The sequence below is a fragment of the Hemitrygon akajei genome, chromosome 11 (genome assembly GCF_048418815.1).
Source record: "Hemitrygon akajei chromosome 11, sHemAka1.3, whole genome shotgun sequence".
NCBI lineage: Eukaryota > Metazoa > Chordata > Chondrichthyes > Myliobatiformes > Dasyatidae > Hemitrygon > Hemitrygon akajei.
In genome coordinates this window covers 31,484,392-31,505,454 of record NC_133134.1, presented here as the reverse complement: position 1 = coordinate 31,505,454, position 21,063 = coordinate 31,484,392, and the positions used below count along the sequence as shown (strand labels likewise).

Below are 21,063 nucleotides of genomic sequence, written 5' to 3'. Positions count from 1 at the left end.
ACAACTTGCTTCTCCTCTGATTCTGTGGGAATTGATGTCACTAATGAGGTCCGTGTAGGACTTGCAGGCTCTATCAGAGATGCCCGATGGAATTAGAGTCTGGGTAGATTGAGGGGTGTGTACTACTTTTGTCAATTACACTGAGTTTCCATGTGCTTTCAGTTCATGGACTCAAGGTTCTCAGTGTTATCCTGGAAGTTCCTTCCCCATTTGGAACAGTCCTGAGCCAGGGATTCATTGGAGTCAGTCGGGCCTTGCATTTTTTTTCAAGCTGGCTTTGGGAGACATTTTTGAATCTTTTCTTCTGCTCACTGTAATCAATTCCTGGTGACAGCTCAGAATAGAGTGTTTGTTTGGGATGTGACTGCTACAGTCTGTCCAATGGCGCTTACAGCACAGGTAGGATCTTAGCAATGGTGGTATTGTCCTGGTGGAAATCACTGATACTGGTTCACTTACCCTGCCAGTGGAACTGGAAGATTCGCAGAGATAACATTGGTGCTGTCTCTCCAAACTCTCTCCAAGATGCCTTCCATTGATATTCCAAGTTTTAGAAACATGTAAGAGAGTAGGGGCAACTGCTGTCCATGAAATCATGTTGATCATAAGGCCTACACTCTCATATGCTTCCCTGAATAAGTTTCTGAATATGTACAAGAATGTGCTTCATCTGCCACTGAGGTTAGGGAGGCCTTGTTTCTAAAATAGAGCTGTCATCCCTAATAACATCTCCATTTCCACTCTCAGAATTAGTCAGGTGGTCGATAGCATACAAAAAACTAAACTGATGGAGGAACTCATTGGATCAAGTAGCTTCTGTAGAGGCAAAGGAATCCCAGGTTGTTTTCTGCTCCTGATTTATGCATCGGCAGTGTCTTAACTTTCCAGTCAATCACTGATCTTAATTTTAAATTGTTTACAATATATTCCCATTCTATCCACTATAATTAAAGTTTCTTCAAATCGTTTAAAGCCTTATTTAAAGAGTAAAGACATACCAGAAGACTGGGACAAGAATCCTGTTAAAGTTTTGGTTGGGAAGAATTTTGAAAACGTTGCTTTTGATGAGACGAAGAATGTGTTCATTGAGTTCTGTAAGTATTGACCCAGCACTTGAACATATATTTAAGACATTGAATTCTGTATATTCAGATAAACACAACTGATCTACTGATTTTTAGATAATTTTGCGTTCAGTTTATCCAAACTAAGGTATAGAGTTCATTCTGTTTCACTCCTCATCCGTACTCCATCATGTGCCTTTACTGAAATTCATAAATGTTTCTAATTTAGGTTCTCCCATGATTACTTGTGATAGCGATATGTGTACACAGCCTAGTTTCAACAAATGTAAAGCTAAAATTATTAGATGAAAGCATTTTATGTATTGTATTATGAGATAATATTATGTTAAATATTAAATCACTACACATTAGCACTGATGTGGATTGTTCAGTCATGTTCAAAGGACAAGCTGCTGCTAGAAACTTATTCAAAGATAACTTTCCCTAGTCCTTGAATTTTAAGATAAACAAAAAACACAAAAGAATAAATCAAAATGTAGTTAGGAAAAAAGGTTTAGTTTTCAATAATCCTCCACTTTAAACTTCTAACCCCCTTCACCAGCACACAATGGCTATCACTCTATCACTCTATGGCTGGGGTGTGAAAGCTTTGAAAGTGGCTACGGTCACATAAGTAACTTTCAAACGTGAATTTGGAAACACAAACTGAAATGCCACCTAGGATTGTGCATAATTAGTACTGAATTATTTGAAATAACCCTGATATAAAACTGGTATCGGTAATGATGACCATAAAATTAAACTAAAAATAGAAAATTGCTAAAAAAAAAAAGTTCTTGGCTGGTTCAACTGTGTTTGTGGGAAGTGGAATAGAGTTAACTTTTCTGGTCAAAGAACTTTGACCATGAAACTCCAGGATTGTTGCACAAACCCATCAGTTTCCCAGACTGCCTCTGAGGAAAGAAACTGACCTTTCTGAATCTGGCCTGGCGAGCTTCACTATGGAGCTGATTCGTAACCGTTCTCTGAAAATGCCTAAAAAGCCTCTGAATTGTTAATCTGAAGGCTCAAAATTATTTTTTTTTTCGAAGTCACTTATCCATTGACAATAAACATTGATCTTACCAGCTCCAGGAATGAAAGCTGAAGTCATCCCCGGAATGCCTCCAAATGACTGAGTGTGAGCAGTGTGGGAGAACCAATGCTTCCATATTCCTCTGGGGCACACCCTGCCTTGGGCACGTATCCATCCGGTTCATGTGGTTGATTTTATTTGCCCTGTGAATGTAAAGCATATAAACGATAGCGGAAGAGTTAAGAAATTTGTCTTGATCTATTTTGCAACGGACCTCCGTCTTTTCAGATGGGAGTAGGAAGTTCCTGTCTGAGGCAGCTGGAAGGCTTATTTAAAAGTTGAAATACTCATGGTGATGCCCTTTACATGATTTCTTAAATATTTATTATTATTGGTGATAATATAATTCCTTTTAACTGGGTACCCAGGGTTGTTAGGGAAAGATAAAATCATGGGAAAATTTATTTAGTTGAATAGGTGTTATCTCCTAGACTATTTTCATCTTGTTTTGGATTGCCACTGGATCCTCCTGACTCTCCATGACCATCTCTCATTTCTTATCAGCCCAAAACTACCCTTTAATGGCTGATCTGCTGAGAATACAGCATGTCACGGTTTAGAAAATAAAAAACAGTTCAACCAATAGACTTGGCTGTACCAGAGGTTAGTGTGGCCATCTGCTGGTCCTCAAGACAACTACATCTGCAGACAAATCTGCGCACACGTTACCTTAGATCAGTGAAGTATGAGAGGCAAAGGTTCACTAGGAAGACTGAACCACCAGATCTGGTGAACACCTATAATATTATCACCTCAGGTTATTCTTGGTGATTGTAGGGATGACTTACAGCAGACTGAGAAGCTTGAGCATGTACATATTACGAAAGAGGATGTGCTGGAACCTTTGGAAAGCATCAAGTTGGATAAGTCACCAGGACCAGATGAGATGTACCCCAGGCTACTGTGGAAGGTGAGGGAGGAGATTGCTGAGCCTTTGGTGATGATCCTTGCATCAACAATGAGGACAGGAGAGGCTCTGGAGGATTGGAGGGTTGCGGATATTGTTCCATTATTCAAGAAAGGGAGTAGAGGTAGCCCAGGAAATTATAGACCAGTGAGTCTTACCTCTGTGATTGGTAAGTTTAAGGAGAAGATTCTGAGAGGCAGGATTTATGAACATTTGGAGAGGCATAATATGATTAGGAATAGTCAGCATGGCTTTGTCAAGGGCAGGTAATGCTTTATGAGCCTGATTGAATTCTTTGAGGATGTGACTAAACACATTGATGAAGGAAGAGCAGTAGATGTAGGGTATATAGATTTTAGCAAGGCATTTGATAAGGTACCCTATGCAAGGCTCATTGAGAAAGTAAGGAGGCATGAGATCCAAGGGGACATTGCTTTGTGGATCCAGAACTGGCTTGCCCACAGAAGGCAAAGAGTGGTTGTAGTTGGGTCATATTCTGCATGGAGGTTGGTCACCAGTAGTGTGCCTCAAGGATCTATTCTGGGACCCCTACTCTTTGTGATTTTTATAAATGACCCAGATGTGGAAGTGAAGGGATGGGTTGGTAAATTTGCTGATGACACAAAGGTTGGAGGTATTATGGATAGTGTAGAGGGCTGTCAGAGGTTACAGCAGCTCATTGGTAGGATGTAAAAGTGGGCTGAGAAGTGGCAGATGGAGTTCAACCCAGATAAGTGTGAGGTGGTTCATTTTGGTAGGTCAAATATGATGGCAGACTATAGTATTAATGGTAAGACTCTTGGCAGTGTGGAGGATCAGAGGGATTTTGGGGTCTGAGTCCATAGGACTTTCAAAGCTGCTGCGCAGGTTGACTGTGTGGTTAAGAAGGCATACAGTGCATTGGTCTTCATCAATCATGGGATTGAGTTTAAGAGCCGAGAGGTAATGTTGCAGCTATATAGGACCATGTTCAGACCCCATTTGGAGTACTGTGCTCAGTACTGGTTGCCTCACTGTCGGAAGGAAACTGTTGAAAGGGTGCAGAGGAGATTTACAAGGATGTTGCCTGGATTGGGGAGCATGCCTTATAAGAATAGGTTGAGTGAACTTGGCCTTTTTTCCTTGGAGCAATGGAGGATGTGATGCACCATCTATAACTCTCGGAGACATGAGGCGAGAGATAGGCTTTTATTAGCTGGAAGAGAGCACTATCAACCGCAAGAGACCACCACACAACATCCTGGAGACTGAGGGAGGTGCAGTGCCTCCAATCGCCTTTATACAGGGGTCTGTGGGAGGAGCCACAGGTATATGTAGTTCACCACAGGATGAGAGGTGACCTGATAGAGGTGTATAAGATGATGACAGGCTTTGATTGTGTGAATAGTCAGAGGCTTTTTCCCAGGGCTGAAATGGTCAGCACGAGAGGGCTTAGTTTTAAGGTGCTTGGAAGTAGGTACAGAGGAGATGTCATAGGTAAGTTTTTTATGCAGAGAGTGGTGAGTGCGTTGAATGGGCTGCCAGCGACAGTGGTGGAGGCAGATACGATAGTGTCTTTTAAGAGATTCTTGGACAGGTACATGGAGCTCAGAAAAACAGAGGACTATTGCTAACCCTAGGTAAAATTTCTAAGGTAAGTACGTGTTCGTGGGCTGAAGGGCCTGTATGGTGCTGTAGCTTTTCTATGTTTCAAAGTTTCTATATTTCAGCAACATCCCAATTGAATTTTTTTGTGTTTAAATGAACCATTGTGTAAATATAATGAATGTGGTTTTAACCTGATTGATCAGACAAGGTAAGATCTCAGCTATCATAAGCAGGCAAACACAAAAAAGATCCAAGTCATCCTTGGGCCTGTTTAGTGGTGCTCTAAGAAATCTAAGGACAGATTGCCCTTTGGGATATTAAAGCTGGCATAGCTAGTGATAAGTCCACAAATTATTGCAGCCATTATGCGATATGAGAACCCTCCATTTGTCTCAGTGATGGCATTATGCAGTGACAGATGCTGGAATGACGCTCACCTGAACTTCAGTAATAATACAGGACTAAAAGTTCAGCTTCTAAATAACATGCCTGCAGATTGGTGTTAGTATTTTGTTTTAGACCATAAGATCATAAGATATAGGAACAGAATTAGTCTATTTGGCCCATCAAGGCTGCTCTGCCATTTCATTATGGCTGATCCAATTTTCCTCTCGGCCCCAATCTCATGCCATCTCCCCATATCCCTGCGTGCCTTGACAAATCAAGAATCTATCAAAGTCTGCCTTAAATATCAGAATCAGATTTATTATCACCGGCATGTGACATGAAATTTGTTAACTTAGCAGCAGCAGTTCAATGCAATACATAATCTAGCTGAGAGAAAAAAATAAAATAAAACATAATAATAATAAATAAACAAGTAACTCAATTACATATATTGAATAGATTTTAAAAAAGTGCAAAATCAGAAATGTTGTATATTTTTTAAAAAAGTGAGGTAGTACCCAAAGCTTCAATGTCTATTTAGGAATCAGATGGCAGAGGGAAAGAAGCTGTTCCTGAATCGCTGAGTTCAGGTACCTCCTACCTGATGGTAACAGTGAGAAAAGGGCATGCCCTGGGTGCTAGAGGTCCTTAATAATGGTTGCTGCCTTTCTGAGACACTGCTCCCCAAAGATATCCTGGGTACTTTGTAGACTAGTGCCCAAGGTGGAGCTGACTAGATTTACAACCTTCTGCAGCTTCTTTCGGTCCTGTGCAGGAGGCCCTGCATACTAGACAGTGATGCAGCCTGTCAGAATGCTCTCTATTGTACAACTATGGAAGTTTTTTAGTGTATTTGTTGACATGCCAAATCTTTTCAAACTCTTAATAAAGTATAGCCGCTGTCTTGCCTTCTTTATAACTACATCGATATGTTGGGACCAGGTTAGATCCTCAGAGATCTTGACACCCAGGAACTTGAAGCTGTTCACTCTCTCCACTTCTGATCCCTCTATGTGGATTGGTATGTGTTCCTTCGACTTACCCTTCCTGAAGTCCACAATCAGCTCTTTCATCTTACTGATGTTGAGTTCCAGGTTGTTATTGCAGCACCACTCCACTAGTTGGCATATCTCACTCCTGTACGCCCTCTTGTCTCCATCTGAGATTCTACCAACAATGGTTGTATCATTAGCAAATTTATAGATTGTATTTGAGTTATGCCTGGGCACCCAGTCATGGGTATATAGAGAGTAGAGCAGTGGGCTAAGCACACACCCCTGAGGTGCGCCAGTGTTGATCGTCAGCGAGGAGGATATGTTATCATCAATCTGCACAAACTGTGGTCTTCCGGTTATACATAAAGACTTGGCCTCCACAGCTGCCTGTGACAAAGAATTCCACAGATTCGCCACTTTCTGGCTAAATAAATTCCACCTCATCTCCATTCTCAAAAGGACACCCCTCTATTCTGAAGTTGTGTCTTCTGGTCCTAGACTCTCCCACCACAGGAAACATCCTCTCCACATTCGTTCTATCAAGGCCTTTCACCAGTCAATAGGTTTCAATGAGATCAGCCCTCATTTTTCTGAATTCTAGTGGATACAAAACCAGAGCCATCAAACGCTCATCATACAACAAGCCATTTAATCCTGAAATTATTTTCATGAATCTCCTTTGAACCCTCTCCAGTTTCAGCACATCCTTTCTCAGATATGAGGTCCAAAACTGCTCAAAATACACCAAGTAAGGCATCACCATGCCTTCTAAAGACTCAGCGTTACACCCTTGCTTTTATATTCTAGTCCTCTTGAAATGAATGCCAACATCACACTTGCCTTCCTCACCACAGACTCAACCTGAAAATTAACATTTAAGGAATTCTGCACAAGGACTCCTAAGTCCCTTTGCACCTTAATTTTTTGTATTTTCTCTCCATGTAGAAAATAGACAACCCTTTCATTTCCTCTAGCAAGTGCATGACAATACACTTTCTGACAGTATATTCCATTCTACTACTACTTTGCCCATTTCCCTAATCTGCTTAAGTCCTTCTGTAATTTCTCTTCTTCCTCAAAACTATCTGCCCTTCCACCTATCTTCATATGGTCTGCAAACTTTGCAATAAAAGCCATCAATTCCATCATCCAAATCATTGATATATAACGTAAAAAGAATCGGTCCCAACACTGAGCCTTGCGGAACACCACTAGTCACCGGTAGCCAACCTTTATTTCCATTCTTTTCCTCCTGCCAATTAGCCACTTCTTGAATCCATGCTTGGATCTTTCCTGTAATACCATGGGTTTGTAGCTTGTTAAGCAGCCTCATGGGTGGCACCTTGTCAAAGGCCTTCTGAAAATCTAAGTACACAATGTCAACCAATTCTCCTTCTCCAGCCTGGTTGTTATTTCTTCAAAGAATTCCAAAAGGCAAGATTTTCCCTTGAGGAAAACACACTGACTCTGCCCTATTTTATTATGTGCCTCCAAGCACCCCGAGACCTCATCCTTAATAATTGACTAGAGTGGAGTGAAGAGTGAGTGACGTTTGTAATTTTCCAGTCTTCCAAAATCATTCCAGAATCTAGTGATTCTTGAAAGATCATTACTAATGCCTCCACAGGCTCTTCAGGCACCTCTTTCACAACCCTGGGTGTACACCATCTGATCCAGGTGATTTATCTACCTTCTGACATTTCAATTTCCCAAAAAACCTTCTCTCTCGTAATGGTAACTTAACACACTTCATGAGCCCTGACACCTGGAACTTTCACCATACTGCTATTGTCTTTCACAGGGAAGACTGATGCAAAATACTTATTCAGTTTGTTTGGACTTTCCTTGTCCCCCCATGACTATTTCTGTAGCATTATTTTCCAGAGGTGTGATATCTATGCTCACCTGTCTTTTACACTTTATGCATCTGAAGAAACTTTTGACAGCCTCTTTAATACTATTGGCTAGTTTATTTTCATATTCTACCTTTACCTTCTTTATGACTTTTTTAGTTGACTTCTGTCAGTTTTTGTCTCATGATTCTTGTCTTTCAAGCTTGGAATGTCTTTCAGTATTTCCATAATCCATTGAAAAGAATAATTATTTTGTTTGATCTTCATTTTCCCTTAATTGTTGCCGTCTAATGGACTGAAGTGCATTTGATCTGGCCTGCTTTACATGGTCAAATCCACCTATATTGCTCTTATGTCTGAGCTTAACTTCTGTGTTCCATGGGTGCACACATTCTTGAGGCTTCAATGCAAAATGAAGTGATCCATGAAAAGCAACTAGACCTCAGACAGAGGTTCCCAAACAAAAGCTCAAAGGTTCATTTTATTGTCCAAGTATGCCGGTACAATAGTCCAGATGAAGGGTTTCGGCCCAAAGTGTCAACTGTTTACTATTTTCCATAGACACTGCATGTTCTGCTGAGTTCCTCCAGCATTTTGTGTGTATTACTTTGATTTCCAGCATCTGCGGATCTTCTCTTGTTCATGTACAAAACAACTCTGATGTTTCCCTTCTCCAGATATCCATGCACTACAGAATAAACCATGGGAGTTGGTGAAAAAGAAATCATCAACACCCCTCCCTGCATGAAACAAACCCCCAACCCCCTCCCTCACAATAACAAGGTGATAATAACATCAAACCCTGAACCCCCTCTCTCACACACAAAAACTAACAGATTGCCCACACAGAAACACCGACAAGTACATCAACCTCTATATCCCCAACCACACTCTCGCACAAAAACAAACACATCACCCACCTAAGAAGTCAACTCACCAATCAGCAACAAGAAAGAAAATACAGAAAACTGAAAGAGTCCAATAATCACATAAATCTTAGAATTTCGAAACATAATGTGCCTTCATAGTAACCAATGCCAACAGAAAGCTGATGGAGAAATTACAGGGACTTTGTCAATGAATGGAGGACTTAGAGCAATCCAGTTATAATTTTTTTGGGATGTCCTCTGTTGCATGTCAACACTAAAAAGTATGCAGCTTCTATACAAGTTCTACAATATTTTTCCTAAAATAACTAACAGTTACAGTGTAAGATTAGTAACAGACGATTTAGTTGCTCAATAATGCATTTTTTCACAAGCATCAAACTCCTACACAACAGTTTGGGTTCCTTTATTAATATCATAATGAGCAATTCAGTAGAATGAAGAGATCAAAGCTGTTGATGATGTCTGTTCTAATTTTGTCTCTCAGATGCTCCCTGGTGCGGTCATTGTAAAGAATTGGCACCTGTCTGGGATCAACTAGGAGAGAAGTACAAGGATCATGAAAACATTGTAATAGCAAAAATGGATGCCACTGTTAATGAAGTTGAATCAATCACAGTCCAAGGATATCCAACAATCAAGTATTTCCCCGCAGGCTCAGAGAGAAAGGTACTGTATGTTGGGACTTTTCATTCTACGCACTGTTTAGGCAATTCTCTCCTGCAGTAATTACTAGGTCCTTGACTTTTAATGACATATTGAAAACTTGCACAATGTGTCAGTCACTTTCTTCCATTGCACTTTGCCCAATCAGGGATGGAATATGTTATCCTGGAGAGCAAAGAGACCCATCTGTCTGGCCCTTTTCTTATTCCAACTCATAAGAGAGGATGAGCTTCCCCAAATGAAAGGGCTCAAACGAGACCTTTAAGAGGCCTGCAGAGCTTTGTTTTCTAGGAAGATGGGAGAATGTACACCAGTAACTCAAACATCTGAGCAACCTGGCCACGTAGATTATCCATCAACACACAGAAAATGTTGGAGGAATTCAGCAGGCCAGGCATCATCTACGGAAATGAATAAACAGTTGATGTTTCAGGCTGAGACCCTGAAGAGGTTGCTTTGGGAGTACCAGACACAATAGACAACCTCAGCGGATTCACAGGTGCAGCGTTGCCTGATCTGGAAGGACTGTTCGGGACCCAAAATGGAGGTGAATGGGCAGGTGCTGCATTTTTGTTGCTTGCAGGAGTATGTGCCAGGAAGGAGATTAGTGGGAAGGGACAAATGGACAAGGGATTCACAGAGGGAGTGATCCCTGCGGAAAGTGGAGAGTGGAAGGGAGGTAAAGGTGCGTTTGGTGTTTGGATGCTGTTGAACATGGCAGAAGTTGAGGAGAGTGATGTGTTGGATGCAGAGGCTCATGGGGTGGTAGGTGAGGACAAGAGGAACTCTATCCCTGTTAAGGCAGCGGGAAGATAGGATGAGTGTGGATATCTGGGAAATGGAGGACATGCGGATGAGGGCAGCATCAATGGTGGAGGAAGGAAAACCCTGTTCTTTGAAGAAGGAGGACATTTCTGATGTCCTGGAAAGGAGAGCTTCATCCTAGGAACAGATGTGGTGGAGACAATGGAAATGAGAAAAGGGAATAGCATTTTTACAGGAGACAGGGTGGAAAGAGTTATATAAAGATAGCTGTGGGAATTGGTAGGTTTAGAAAAGATGTTGGTCAACAGTTTGTCTCCAGAGATGGAGGCACAGAGATCAAGAGAGGTGTCAGAAATGGAACAAGTGAATTTAGGGCAGGGTGGAAGTTGGAGGCAAAGTTGATGTAATTGATGAGCTCAGCATGGATTCCTGAAGCAGCTCCAATGCGGTCATGAATGTAGAGCAGGGACGACAGAATCTCTTGTGTTTATAGATTATCCATCAACTGGATTTGGGATTGATTAGTTGCTGTCTCTGCAAACTAATCAATCATACAAGTTTGATGATTTTTGACCTTCATAACAATATCACATCTCATCCTGAAACACTACCTAGTCACTTATTTTAGATCACAGTACTTTTGAAATGGAAGCAATTCATCCTGTAGATAAGTTGCATTTGGATTCTTTCATAGGTTGTGGACTATAACGGAGCAAGGGACCTGGACACATTTATAACATTTTTAGACAATGGTGGTGAATTACCTCAAGAAGAAGACGATGATAATGATGACACAGTCAGTGCATTCTCTTTTTGATTTCAATCAATTTTCTTAAGATTCCATTTCTATTCTCAGATATAATAACAATTTTCTAATGAGTGATTATTCTCTTCATTGCTACAGGACTCTGATGACATTCTTCTGGGGAAGACCAACAAAACAACCGAGCAACTTGCAAAAGATAAGGCTACTACCAGTAAAGATAAAAGAGATGAACTATAGTTTTCCTCATTAAAAAATCACTAATACAGTGCAAAACAGAGCTAAGCAATGAGGCTTTGGTAATATAGGTTTCTCAAAGATCAATCATTTCCCATTGGTAATATTGTCAAGTCTGTGTGAGAGAACCATTCTCCTTTGTACCATTCAGTTAATCTGAGTGCTTGTGTGTTTGAATTTATTGAGCCTGCTGGGTTTGATGAGTAGAGGAAAATTGGGTGGGTTAAATGTGGGACCATTAAAAAAATTGATGCGTTCACATTGGAATGCCTATTCAAGTAGACCCCTTACTGGAGCTGCTACTCATTGAATTTTTCTCTATTTACTATACCTTGGAAATCCTTCGACACCTTGGGTAGGAGTAGGAGAATTTATTCCTTAGTTTTACCCATATTATTTGCCTCATGTTATGAAAACGAACATTGTACTTATATTGTTTTAAGTCAAAATGGCACTTTTATTCGATACAAGACATGTTAATAAACAGTGACTTATATCCCAATCAAATAAAAGGTGGTATCACTGTATTTCCAACTATGATAGTGTGTTGTGTGACGTCTGGATTTCTTATTGACCACAATTGTTCATTTGATAACTACTTAATCCCACATTTCCCTACAGGAAACGTTTATTTAAAGAAGGCATTGCCTTTGTGATTTTTCTAATTCCCGGGTCAACAATAAATACAGTTCTATATATGTCTCCATTTTAAGAACAAATTTTATATGTAACTACAAACTATATTAAATAGATTTCAGCAGTCTTCTAATTTCTGAAGTCTGCAAGAGTAAGTACATTTATTGTTCATCTCTCTCTCCTTCTGTTATTCATGACCAGCCTTTCTTCTCACTGCCCACTGGTTGGTTCCAGAAATAGACATTACACAACTGGCTGGTACTGTAGTGGCATCTGCAATGGACTTCGAGGCGAGTTGTCCCGGGTTGGAATCCAACTAGCTCCTTGCACACTCTTCATCCATGTTGGGTTGAGTGTCGAGCCAGCAACTCAGCCTCATAAAAACAGACAAATGCTAAAGAAAAGGCAGGTTGCCACCCGATGCTCCACAAGGCATGGAGAGGAACAACAACAACAGCAGCAGACAGCAAATGTCCTGGTAAAGGACTCTAACATTCCTGCATTGTCTGCTTATGTTTTATGCAGAACAATCAGAGGTCAACAATAAGTACAATCCTATGTATGTCTCCATTTAAAAAAAAACACATTTTGCATGTAACTACAACCGATACTGAGATAGATTTCAGTTGTTACTTCTACTTTCACATGTTGACGAAAAAGTTAATAATGTTTCTGAAGGCAGTGCTGATTTTATATAAGAGAAAACCCATCACTTATTGCATTATCTTCACACTGCTGTGAGGATCTCAGATTGCGTCAAAATAAAGAGTGGTAAATATAATAATGTGTATCAACCAATTACAGAGCAGAGCTGCTGATAATAACGAAAACAATGAAATATTTGTTGCCAACTATATTGTGAGGTCAAGCAATTTAGATAATATGGATTTTATGGAGAAATACCACAAACTTTTAGGAACGCCCTATGGCACTATGTGTGATTATAGAATTCAATCATGAATGTGAATGCATATTAAACAATTCCAGTGCACTAACAACATACATGTATGTGGATTTGCTAATTACTTCCAAATCTTTACACCTGTTACTCATACACATATACATTGTTGACAGAAGTAACTGAAGCATCAAACCAGATTATAAAAACATGAAAATTTGCATATACTCACAAAATATCATGGACTTTGTGATCGATTCTGCTTGGTACTTTTGATAGCTGCGCTGTGATGCTCATCCTTGTGGTTGCCAATTCGAAATAGAGTCATAGAAAGGAACAAAGGAATAGGTAGTACTGGGAACTGATAGCAGGTTAAGATTGAAAAGGCAAAGTTTAGGGTTAAATAGAGAAAGAGCAAGAGAGAGTGCAGGTGTAGTGCAAAGGTAGAGAAGCAGCAGTCAGTAGATCACACCAGCCTCTCAGTGGATAAGTCTTTGAGGATTCAAGGAATGGACCACCAATATGACCATCATCTTTGTTAAGTTCTGTTTCTTTGGACTGGGTGCAACCTATCTAATAAATCTGTACTTTTAACCAATTTTTCAATTTATTTGAAGGCTTAAAGTATCTTTTGAGGGTTCATCGAATTTAATGGTTTGAATTGCTTTTAATAATTTTTGCATATTTCTAAATATCAGAATCATTCAGAGGTTTGTATTTGAATCAGGGTTAGTGGATTATGTTGCTTACCTGGTTGTCCAGGTTTCTGTTGTTCTTTGCTGGGGTGTTAACATTTCCTAACCAGCACCTCCCACAGCATTATCTCAATCATTAAAGACCCTTTCATGCTTGGGACTTTGCCAGGGTGGATTCAGCTATTCTTAACAGGAAGATCATATGCAAGTATCCATAGAAGGTAAGTTCCTTTCAGGGGCACTGGCTCATGCCAAATGTTCAATTTGAACTGCAAAGTTATAGATAATGATACCTTTCCCTCATTGAAACCCAAATCCATTTTGATGACTGCTCTGCAACCTGCTATTAACCGACTTGTTGCCTATTTCTTGAGGTACAGTTATTAAGTGTCTACATCTGAGCAACTGAAAAGTAAATTTGATGATGTTTATATAAAACCAGACTCTGAACGGAGCAGCAACAATTTAATACATTTTATGAATACTTATCATTGGTACTTGGATGACAATTGCTGTGATAGGTAAGACAACAGAATTAATAGCACCCATTCACAGTTTCCAGACATTGCCTTCCTTTGGCAATGACATCTCTTTACTCTTCACCTTACGATTTCTCATTCTCCAGGGCCAACGGTAGGAAGTCACAATATATTAACTATTAACATCTTATGAATCTGTGCCATCTCTTAAGTTATAAGTGTAAATCAATTGTTAGCTTATTACGTTGATATTATTAAATGGTAGCAAAACCAAAATGGTCCCTTCCAATATCTGTTTCGAAGTTTCCAGTCATCATCACTGAGTGGTCATTCTAAACTCTTTCTTCTTCATCTCTTTGCATCTTCAAAACAAAAAGCCTTTAATTTACCACCTTCAAGGCATACATGGAAACAGTTCTGTTGATGTAGCTTTTAAAGATTGTTGGCTAGGTTGTAGGGATGACCAGTTTTCTTGAATGCAGCCATTTGGGGTATTTCAGAACAACCTAATCAATCAATAACACCAGACAAGTGTAGGTCTATTCAATTTTCTATTTCAGGAAAGGGTCTTTTGGTGCTTAGGCCATTACGAAAGACAGCACATTTCAAATTAGAGTTGGTTTATTATTGTCACATGCTACATACCTAGGTACAGGTAACACCATTTTGCATGCCATCCATTTTGAATATCTCATTACAATGTATTTCCTGTAGAATTTACAGACAGGCAGGCCATTTCCCATCTTGCTCCATGTTACATGGCTGCATTTCTGTTCAATTCTAGGCTGCAAGCTAAGGTTGCAATCCATGTTTGGTGGTGGCATCCTTCGGTCTCGAGAGACCATGGATCTGCGCCTGGAGTTTCCAGGGCGCAGGCCTGGGCAGGGTTGTATGGGAGACCGGCAGTTGCCCAAGCTGCAGGCCTTCCCCTCTCCATGCCACCGATGTTGTCCAAGAGAAGGGCACTAGGACCCATGCAGCTTGGCACCGGTGACATCGCAGAGCAATGTGTTGTTAAGTGCCTTGCTCAAGGACACAAACACGCTGCCTCAGCTGAGGCTCCAACCAGTGACCTTCAGGTTACTAGTCTGATGCCTTGCCCACACACGCGCCAATCCATGTTTATTTCCTTAGTAAATAGTTATTTGCTTGCAAACTTGAAGCATTCCGATCATTGATTTCTGTAATTGTCATTGTCTTTGGGTGCCACCGTAGGACACCGTGTAAGACACTCTTACAGCTTGGGACATTCTGGAGTTTGGAGATCAATTTGTAAGGAATTTGTACGTTCTCCCCATACACTGTCTGGGTTTCCTCCAAGTGCTCCGGTTTCCTCCACAATGCAAAGATATACCAGCTACTAGGTTAACTGGTCATCGTAAACTGTCCTGTGATTAGACTAGGATTAAATAGGTGGGTTGCTTGGCAGCACGTCTTGTTGGGCAGGAAGGGCCTGTTCTGTACTGTATCTCTAAATAAAAAAACCTACTGATTTATAGCAATCGCTATTCATGAAAGCTTCTGTTGCTTCAATATTCAGCAATGAATTTGAAATTAAATGGTGGAAATAATCTCCCCAAAGTGATATGATTTTATCAGATTTAATGCAGGTAGAACTGTGCTATTAATAATTTCAATGTCACCAGCAGTCACTTATTTAACTCTCACAGAAGTTCAGTTTTAATATACAGTATCTGGTGACTGGTCTTTTCCTACCTGCAGAGGTGGGAAAGTGCAGTAAAATTATCATATCTTATGTGTTCACAGATGCAATAGCTCCAGCTAGTTTTCCCAACTGACAAATAATCCTTTAAAATTTTGTGGTATGGATTATTAATATCAAACCATCCTTTACACTAAATCCTCAATCCACTGGCTTTAGCGCATATAGTGAGTATTAATGAGCAATGAATAAAGCAGGATTCTGTTTATCCGTGGGGTAACCTTGCTACAGTGGCAAGGTTAAGAAGTAATATTTCATCATACTGATTGCAGATGCCTATCTCACCATTTTCCAAGTTTAGCTCCACAAGTTGTTTGTTCTGGCTATCTTAAAATTGTTCTGAAAGTTTCAATACAATGAAAAATGGAGAGTGATTGAATCAGCTTTAGCTCACCCAGAGCCACAGAATGAACACCTCAGTTCTTGTGCTTTTATTACCTGTCTTTTTATCTGCAGTTTGGGCTGAGCTCAACAAAAAGGAAAGAAATGACACAAGAGCTCAGCAACCCAAGATCAAAGAAGATCGGAATGTTCTTGTGCTAACTAAAGAAAATCTTGACAGCGCCCTGAGTGAAAACAAATTCCTCCTTGTTGTTTTCCGTAAGTTTTTTCAACTTGAGGCTAAACAATAGTATGTGTGCATTATTGTTAGCTTGGCTATGCTGTATCAGGTAAGTCTTTGGACTAGTTCTGAGAAAAGCTTCTACACTAAGCACTGATACGTGTAAGGCTAATGCTACCCAAGGTAACACAGCTTATGGTCAGACTTAAGATCCTTTTTTTCTAAACTTTGATATTGAATTAAGTGTCCTACTGGATGTGGTTCACAACACACCTGCTGAACACCTGCTGTAAATCCACTTGTGGAAATGCCAGGGCCTTCAAGAGTTTCAAGGATACCTGAAAATTGTTTCTACTTATAATAGCGCAATTTGTAAATGTCACAGTGTCTTTTGATATAAACTTGACTGACAATTTGAAAGAAAACGTTGATTAGTATCCTGTAATTTTGTAGCCATTGAGGAACTTTTCCTCAGTGGTTACAATGGTTACCATTAGTAGTCCCACAACACCAGATTCAGGAATCAGTTAATATGCTTCAACCATCAGGCTCCTGAACCAGTGCAGATAACTGCACTCACCTCAACACTGAACTGGCTCCACAACCTATAGATTCACTTTCAAGGACTCTACAAATCATGTTCTCAGTATTATTTATTTACTTGTTATATTATTTGCATGATTTGTCTTGTTTTGGGCATTTGTCAGTCTTTGTTTATGTATAGTTTTTCATAAATTCTATCGTATTTCTTTCCTGTAAGTGCCAAGAAAATAAACCTCAGGTAGTGTATGGTGGCATATACCTATTTTGATAATAAATTTACTTTGACATTGAACTTATCATTCAGCACCAGATGCAACATTCTCACTTAAAATAAAACAAGTCTTAACATTTTAACACTTTGCTCAAACTGCAGAAGAGAGGATCCTTGAACCATTTAGTTCCTTTCAGCTGGACAGTTATATATCTCCATTACAGATGTTCCACCATGTTGTAATGTTGATTCTTTTTATGTTCCTGTTGTCTTCTTCACTTTCTGTACAGTATGCTCAGACAACTGTTCAATTATAGCTAATCTTTAACGTCATTATCAGTGTGCATTTGCAATTGTTGACATTTGAATACCTACTGCAATTTACATCATTTCCACTTTCTATTATAAATGTTAATGGCAGAAACCTGACTTCCAAAGATAGAGTTTGTGCTGAAGCTATCTTCTCCACACTTAAAGCTGTTGGGTTATATTTTGCTGTATTACTGCAGCAAGACCAACTGTACTTGCTCTTACAGGGTTAATCAAACAGCAGTGACGACTGTCCTTGCCAACTTAGTTACATGCATAAATCTAGAAGCAAATGCTTCAACTGCTAGTGCAATTCATGCCAATAGAAATGAAAAGACTGCATTTATTTCATTAGCTCACTTTGCCCTCACAAAAAGCAGCTGAAACTTCTTGAACTTCTGGTAATGTCGCCGCAACCCCCTCTCCTTCACCATTTCCCATCCCCATTTCTGTCTTTCACCTTATCTCCTTGCCTATCCACCACCGACCCCCCCCCCCCTGTGCTCCTCCCCTTCTCTTTCTTCCATGGTCTTCTGTCTCTTTCACCTATTTACTCCATCCCTCCCCCTTCAAGTTTTACCTATCACCTTGTGGTTCTCTCTCCCCTTCCCCCACCTTTTAAATCTACTCCTCTGCTTTTTTTTCTCCTGTCCTGCAAAGGGTTTTGGCCTAAAACATCGACTGTACTCTTTTCCTGGATGCTGCCTAGCTTGTTGAGTTCCTCCAGCATTTTGTGTGTATTGCTTGGATTTCCAGCATCTGCAGATTTTCTCTTGTTTGTGAGCTGAAAGATCTTTTGTTTTTCAATCTTTTTATTAATATCAACATGATAAGATTGATACATAATTATTGGGATGACAAAATTACAAAATTAAAATGAGCATAAAAAGATACATAAGCAATAAGTACACTATAGTCTTCCTAAATCATACATGATACAAATATAATATAGACAAGACAAAAAAACTGGGTATATCAATATAAAAAAAACAGAAAAAGAAGAAAAAGAAAGAAAAAAATTATAACCCTCCCAAAAAACAAGAACTAATCTAAGAAATTAACCACTAACTAATAGAAAAAAAGAAAAGAGAAAAAAAATGGGCTGTTTATAGTATCTAAGAAAAGACAAAGAATCATCAGTATCACCAACTCCGATCCTCTCTACATATATAAAATTAGAACCAGAAAAAAAATAGGATCGGAACAGAGTCAAATAACATCATGTGAAAATATTAAATGAATGGGCTCCAGGTCTTTTCAAATTTAATAGAAGTGTCATATATGACACTTCTAATTTTTTCCAAATTTAAACATAACATAGTTTGAGAAAACCAATGAAATGCAATAGGGGGATTAATTTCTTTCCAATTCAACAAAATAGATCTTTTAGCTGTTAATGTAAGGAATGCAATCATCCGACAAGCAGAGGGAGATAAATAAATTGACTCCATCATTGGTAAACCAAAGACAGCAGTGATAGGATGAGGTTGTAAATCAATATTCAATACCGTGGAAATACTATCAAAAATGTCTTTCCAATATTTTTCCAAGGACGGACATGACCAAAACATATGATTTAGAGAAGCTATCTCAGAATGGCATCTGTCACATATAGGATTTATGTGGGAATAAAAACGAGCTAATTTATCCAAAATCGATGCTCTTGGCTTTAAGTATTTCCAACTGCTTAATCGCCAAAGGTAGTTTCTGTTCCAAATTCTCGACTTTCAAGTTACACTTCCAAGTGTCTTCTTGCAGAGTTGCGATTAAAGTTTGATGCTGTTTAACTTCATAACCAATCTTATCCAGAGAATCCTGGAAGACCTTTAAACGTTCTTTGAAAGTTTGTCGTTGTTCTTCAAATTTTTTATTTAAAAGCTCCAGTAACGTATTGTAAGACAATTCAGTATGCTTAGGTTCAGTCTTTTTTTTCTTTCCGTTGCCGTTAGAATCTTTCCCAGTGTCTCGCCCTTTAGATCTTAAAGCCATTTCTGTACTCATTTCTTCAAAATTCACAGTACAGACTCAAAGATAAATCCAAAAAAGTAATTAAAATCTTTAGGTGCAGGTACAAATAGGTTAAATAAGGGTGATCATAGGTTAAAAAAGTAAAGGTTATGGAGGCAATCCAAAACAGTACTCACTCCATGTGCGTCAACCTTAGAGCTGAAAGATCTAATACTTCCAAAAGTTTTGAATGGAGTGACACATAATAGTTAATGCTAATCAAGTTGTCTAACCTTGAAACATGAGTGGACTTATTATTCCTTCCAGGAGTTTGCTATTGGAGCTTTTTTTAACAAGTCATTATTTTATTTGTATCCTTTATCTCTCCATAAACTCAAATGTGTTTTTCAATTCATATATCACTTTCTACAAACTTAGTTTAGAGTTTTTGCTATGTGTTTCTTAATGTGGACCCAATATGCCTCTGAAAAGATCCCTCAAAATGATTGTTAGGAAATCAGTGCATGCATACACACACACCCACACACACCCACACACACACACACACACACACCCACACACACACACACACACACATGCACATGCACACGCACACGCACACACGCATGCGCACACGCACGCCATGTTTCATTATATACATGTGTGAACCTTTTAACAACAACCTCTTGCACTAGAGGGCAGCTCTCAGATCAAAACTAACTTAAACCAACACGCCAACAACAGATTGTTTACTGTCAGAAACCCAACCTGATTTCCTACAGCAAAGATTGCATCTCATTGTCAATTGTTAGAAATTGGAAGGAAATTCTTTTCAATGCCATTAGTGTTAATGGGATTAATTTAATAACAGAGCACTTACCACTGCTTTCACTCAGAGTATTACTATCAATCTAATTGTCACTTTGTTCCAGCCCAGAAGATTTCCCCCTTCAAGTTTGAGATCTATTTCACCCTATTATTCAATCTGTTTTAGTATCTGTTTAGTGACTACACTCCACATTAAAAAAAAACTTGGCTGTTTAAACTAAATCCTTTCCAACCTACTTCATTTTTTTTTTGCAAATTGATCCCCTATTCTCTGATTTCCAATCCTCTTGTCCAAATTATTCCATAGAACTCTTCAAAATTTTGTTCACCTTGATTGAAACTTTCTCAAGACCTCCTGGCTCTATGCCTTTTCTCACTGTCATCACCTGTAAAATTATTGCTGTATTTTGCAATCAAAACAGGAGATGGCAGCAAAGTGCAATCAGCAACTGCTGGCCGCAGTTCTAACAATTCACTGGAATCCAATCAATTATCAACTTTTACAATCTAATAGAGCAAAGAAATTTAAAACTAATGATATATAGCACTGTGGAAAAGTCTTAGGCACACACATATATATATAGCTAGGGTGCCTACGACCTTTGCACAGTGCTGCAGTAATTTTATGTTTTGCACTGTACTGCTGCCACACCAAAAAAACCACAAATTTCATGACTATATGGAGAGGGGAGGGAGTGGAAAGCACTAGAGAGACATTCTGTAATGATCAATAAGCCATTTATTTAAAATCAAATGGTGTCTGCAACCGTGCCACCCCTTCTCTGTCTTTCCACGGTGCTCCAGCCTCGTCGTTCCCAACATCCATTGCTCCCACCAGATTTACAAACTCGGATCTCTGCTCCACATTGACAAATACAGTACTGAGCAAAAATCATAGGCGCCATAGCTACATATGCGTATACGTGCCTAAGACTTTTGCACAGCACTGTATTATCAGAGAAAGAACACATACTCTTTGATACAATACTAATGTAATTAAATTTGATTTAGTGGTAAGTTACTGC

The 21,063-nt window shown here is 39.3% G+C and overlaps 2 protein-coding genes across 2 annotated transcripts in view; both read left to right on the top strand.

The window, feature by feature from the left end:
- The window catches only part of pdia2 (protein disulfide isomerase family A, member 2), a 38,817-nt gene extending 27,073 nt beyond the window's left edge, over positions 1–11,744 (top strand). The window contains exons 8-11 of the mRNA XM_073060564.1: positions 974–1,094; positions 9,264–9,445; positions 10,902–11,003; positions 11,112–11,744. Coding sequence (XP_072916665.1) covers positions 974–1,094; positions 9,264–9,445; positions 10,902–11,003; positions 11,112–11,210 — 504 coding nt within the window. The 3' untranslated portion in view covers positions 11,211–11,744. The remainder of the gene's footprint in view (positions 1–973; positions 1,095–9,263; positions 9,446–10,901; positions 11,004–11,111) is intronic.
- Positions 11,745–15,975: 4,231 nt separating this feature from the next.
- The window catches only part of LOC140735081 (protein disulfide-isomerase-like), a 38,050-nt gene continuing 32,962 nt past the window's right edge, over positions 15,976–21,063 (top strand). Inside the window, exon 1 of the mRNA XM_073059880.1 lies at positions 15,976–16,238. Coding sequence (XP_072915981.1) covers positions 16,046–16,238 — 193 coding nt within the window. The 5' untranslated portion in view covers positions 15,976–16,045. The remainder of the gene's footprint in view (positions 16,239–21,063) is intronic.